Source organism: Nestor notabilis, unplaced genomic scaffold, assembly GCF_000696875.1.
Source record: "Nestor notabilis isolate BGI_N333 unplaced genomic scaffold, ASM69687v1 scaffold7003, whole genome shotgun sequence".
Classification (NCBI taxonomy): Eukaryota; Metazoa; Chordata; class Aves; order Psittaciformes; family Psittacidae; genus Nestor; species Nestor notabilis.
In genome coordinates this window covers 27,185-31,800 of record NW_009923213.1, presented here as the reverse complement: position 1 = coordinate 31,800, position 4,616 = coordinate 27,185, and the positions used below count along the sequence as shown (strand labels likewise).

Below are 4,616 nucleotides of genomic sequence, written 5' to 3'. Positions count from 1 at the left end.
GGCGGCCGGTTGTACCTGCCAGTCAGTGGGGAGCGAAGTAAGACTGAGCACTAGAAATAAGCAATAATAATTGTTTACACGATCAAATAACTGTTCTAGGAATTTGTCCCCAAACTGAGGAGAGGCATAAGTCTTACGTGAGGATTGACCCACCGTAAATTTTAAACTATATGTCATATATTTTAAGTTCATGTATTTAAATACAGAAAATCCAGGGGAGGTGTGGTTATTTTTATTTGGCTAGTAATTGCCCTCACTGATCAGGGCTTTTTCCCAGCCACAAACCCCACCTCATTAAGATTTCAGCAGAGTTCTTTTGGGTGTGGGGAAAACAAGCTCCAGTCTTGTGAAGAAACACGTGTCCCCACACGTGCAAGGTCGTAATAAAAGCCAGTGCTCCACCTAGCTAGGAAGGACTGGAAATCAATTTCTAAGACTGCTGAAGGACATCTGGGGTGGGGGTTTTTTTTTGGGTGTTTCACCTACTTGTCCCCGGTTAGAGATGGCTGCAGAAGGAAGCAGTGCTGGGGAGCTTGCATGTGGGACCGTGGTTGCTGACGTCAGCCCCATTGCAGTACACAGAGCAGCGTTGTTTATCTAGAACTCTAGCATGATGCTAAATTTGGAGAAACGGGGAACACTTTGCAGCATTCTGCCATGCAGGAGTGTTGTGGTCCAAGCAGAAGCTGAAGTTAAGCAGCTTTTGACTCATCTGGGTTTATTTGCTTGCAGTATTGAGCAGGTTGCTTTTATTGACAGTGAGTCATGATAAATGTTTTTTATGCTTTTTATGACATAGTTAACTTCCTTTCGGTTTCTTCTGTTAATTGTATTTCAGGTGTAGGGAGGAAAATGCCACAAACGAATTTGAACAGTTGATATTAAACACCAGAAAAGGAATTATGAACAGAGTATTCCACTGTCAGTTTTGGTGTTTGTTTTTCATCTGGTGTTTTATCTCTTTGTAATGGTGGACGGTGTATGAGAAAGGCAGATCATAAAGTTGGTAAAGCTTTGGGCTCTTTGGTGATGCGTTGATTGCTCTACCCCAAACGAGATGATAATCTTTTTGTAGTAACTGTTATGCTGTACCTGTAGAAATCCTTCCAACAGACAAAGCAGTTGCTGATTTTTGAAGCATGACCAGCAGGTCAAAGGAGGTGATCCTGCCCCTCTACTCTGCTCTTGTGAGGCCTCACTTGGAGTATTGTGTCCAGTTCTGGTGTCCTCAACATAAAAAGGACATGGAGCTGCTGGAACAAGTCCAGAGGAGGGCCACGAGGATGATAAGAGGACTGGAGCACCTCCCGTATGAAGACAGGCTGAGAAAGTTGGGGCTGCTCAGCCTGGAAAAGAGAAGGCTGTGTGGAGACCTTATAGCAGCCTTCCAATATCTGAAGGGGGCCTACAAGGATGCTGGGGAGGGACTCTTCGTTAGGGACTCTAGTGATAGGACAAGGGGTAATGGCTTTAAACTTAAACAGGGGAAGTTTAGATTAGATATAAGGAAGAAGTTCTTCACAGTGAGGGTGGTGAGGCACTGGAATGGGTTGCCCAAGGAAATTGTGAATGCTTCATCCCTGGTGGTGCTCAAGGCCAGGCTGGACAGAGCCTTGGGCGACATAGTTTAGTGTGTGGTGTCCCTGCTCATGGCAGGGGGGTTGGAACTAGATGATCTTAAGGGCCTTTCCAACCCTAACTATTCTATGATTTTTAGTCATGAATGTTTGTTTTATTTTAGGTTGTGCTATGACTGGCTTCAGACTCCCTATCACTACTTTTAGAAAGCTAAATGTCTGGTTTGGACTGTGGGAGAAATTCCCTTCTAATAAACTGTATCCCTCTTGGAGGACAAGCATGTTCTGTACTTGTCAAACAAGCACAGTAAACTACAGAAGATGTCCCAGCTTTTCCCCAGTAAAACTCGGTGTACTAAGACTTTCTCCAGAGTATATCTCAGTACTTCCTCTGCGGAACAAAAGTAGCAAAAGCTCTAAAAGGAGCAGACAAACTGTGCAAGAAGAGGAGGAAGAAGAGGATGAAGAGGAAAGCGATTTGGAAGATGAATTTGAAAACGATCCCAATGTAGTAAAAGATTACAAGGATCTTGAAAAAGTGGTGCAGTCTCTTCGATACGATGTGATCATGAAAGCTGGCCTAGACATTGCAAGAAAGTAAGTATGGGAGAAACAACCAGCTGGTGAGAAAGATGTCATGCATCTGAAATTTGAGGTTTGATACCCTTTTAATGCTGGAATAACTCAATATAGGGGGATGAGGGGGGCATTGTTTGGTGGTTGGGGTGTTTTTGCATATCTATTTTGACTGTCTAAAAATGTTTTGAATGGATGGGTGTTCTTGTGTGTGTCACCTTGCCTCCCTTGAAACAGCCTGTTTTCTGCTTTTTTGCTGGCTGCAGTATTTCTAAGATTGCTGAGGAAGCGTTTTCTGTCAGTTACTATTTATTTAAAATGAAGAAACCACAAAATACTGTACTAAGTAATACAAAAAAAATCTAACCTGAGATTGAGGGGGTAAAATAATACACTACTTGATGGCTGTAGAAATATGTGATGGCGAGTATAAGCCTAATGTACTAGTAAATATATCACAGTGCAGTCTGTAAATATATCACAGTGTTTGATCTAGTGCAACATACAGAAGCCTTATATTGCAGTGCTCTTAAAACAGAATGTTAGTATAACTTGATGAGTTACAAATTATTAACCTGGCTGGTGCAGGAAAGGGAGTATTATTGGATATTCAGGAGACAGGTCTGTACAAACAGCTTTTCATGGCTTGCACTGAGCAACTATACTCTATTATTTCATTTAATATCTATGAAAGACTACTTCTTTACTTCTAGTTCAGGTCTGTTCCGACCTTAAATAAAGGTATCCTTTATGCGCAAATCGGAGCTGTGGCAATGTGCCTTGCACATGAATGGTGTTCTTGTGTATCTGCAAAGAAACAATTGCATTTGGGTCTGCTGCACACTGTAAATGCAATAAAACCTTGTTTTTCTTCAGTAAAGTAGAAGATGCATTCTACAGTAATGAACTCAGGCTGAATGGAGAAAAACTATGGAAGAAAAGTAGAACTGTAAGACTCTTTAAAATTTAAATCTTTCATACAGTACAAGAAAATAACTAAGGCATGGCCTCTTCTTCCTCTAAATTGCTCTGCAAAGGTGAATGAATAGCATTGCTAACACCACTTCCAGCCTTATGTGTATGTGTGACTATGATTCCCTGGGTAAAGCATTACTCCCTAAGGCAGATGGGAGACTTGTGTTACTAGAGAGTAAAATCTAAGGCTGAAAGTCAGGAGAAGGCAGATGGCAGCAAGGACAGAACTTTCTGAGTTGCTGAAAGAAGTGATGATACTGATGTGAGGTTGATGGAGTAGGAAGATTGAATCTGAGCTGTTGGTGGAGCAGGCATATGATTAAAGAAAAAGGGAAAGTTTGATGATAGAAAGGGATTGAAACTGGGGGAGCTCAGGTGATGTTATTGTATCTATAACAGAGCATACAGGAACACAGCTGGGAGAAGAGCCAGGAGGATTGCAAGTCATGCTTTTTAATGACAGAGCTTGCCAGAATGGTGACAGACTTCTGCCCATCCTGTATGTGAGGGTGATCCTACGTGGTGGTCGCTGTCATCAAAGGGTGCTAAGTTTTATTTCCTGCTTTCCTGAAGTTAAGACTAGAGGCATACTGCTTTTATGGTGTTTGAAAAGAACACAGGCAGTTGGCAAGCACTCTGAAACACCTTATTCTGTTCTAAAGGCAGGATGGAGAACCTTGCATTTTGCTGGTTTGTGTTGATACAAAAAGATTGGCAGGAAATACCCTTCAGGAAAAACATACTATGTGGCACCTTTTTCACAGAGATAGATATTGGCCATAGAACAGTAAGGGTGAAGCTTTTGACGGAGAAGGTCATGAGACATTTAATTGCTTATTGCCAGGGCTTTCCTAGAATTTCATAGCTGGAGAATTTGTAGTGGCTGTAGTATTGCCTTGCTTTCCTGCTGCCCGGGGAGATAAGAATATTAAATGGAAAGAAAGGAACACAATTACAGTTGGACATAGGCTGTGGGGATTTGTTTTCCCAGGAAATGTTGGTAATCACTCCTCTTTTTCTGTTTACAGGTGAAAACTGGGGACACGCTGGATCTCATAGTAGGTGAAGACAAAGAAACGGGAACTGCCATAGTTATGCGGGTAGTCTTAAAAAAAGTGTCTAACAAAACTGAAAGTGAAAAATACAAAGTAATTGTGAGGCGCTGGAAACACTTAAAAGTGCCCAAACAGGATGTATTTAAGTGACAGGGGGTCGCATGTAGCAGCATAAGAGTTTTGCAGAAAACCGTATTTGTTCTTAAATACGAATTTTGGTTAAACAAAATTACAGTACCCTTTGTTAAGGGCTTGTGTCAGAATGTTCTCTCCCTCTGCTGTGTATGTCAAAATCCATGCAATAAGCCTGTCGCTTTTTGCTGTTAGTTTTGTTTCATGGCGCTGTGGGATAGAAGATCCAACCCTTACATTTCCAGGCAGTTTCCTTACAGATGTTATAAATGATGAACCAATAAAGATTAATTTGATCACT

The 4,616-nt window shown here is 41.6% G+C and overlaps 1 protein-coding gene across 1 annotated transcript; it reads left to right on the top strand.

Annotated features, from left to right (window-relative positions):
- The first annotated feature begins 626 nt into the window (after positions 1-626).
- LOC104403778 (chromosome unknown open reading frame, human C6orf203) lies at positions 627-4,616 on the top strand. Its single transcript, XM_010012024.1, has 5 exons — positions 627-731; position 1,529; positions 1,742-2,174; positions 3,030-3,102; positions 4,157-4,616. The coding sequence occupies exons 3-5, from the start codon at positions 1,750-1,752 to the stop codon at positions 4,331-4,333; spliced, it is 675 nt and encodes a 224-aa protein (XP_010010326.1). The 5' UTR covers positions 627-731; position 1,529; positions 1,742-1,749; the 3' UTR covers positions 4,334-4,616.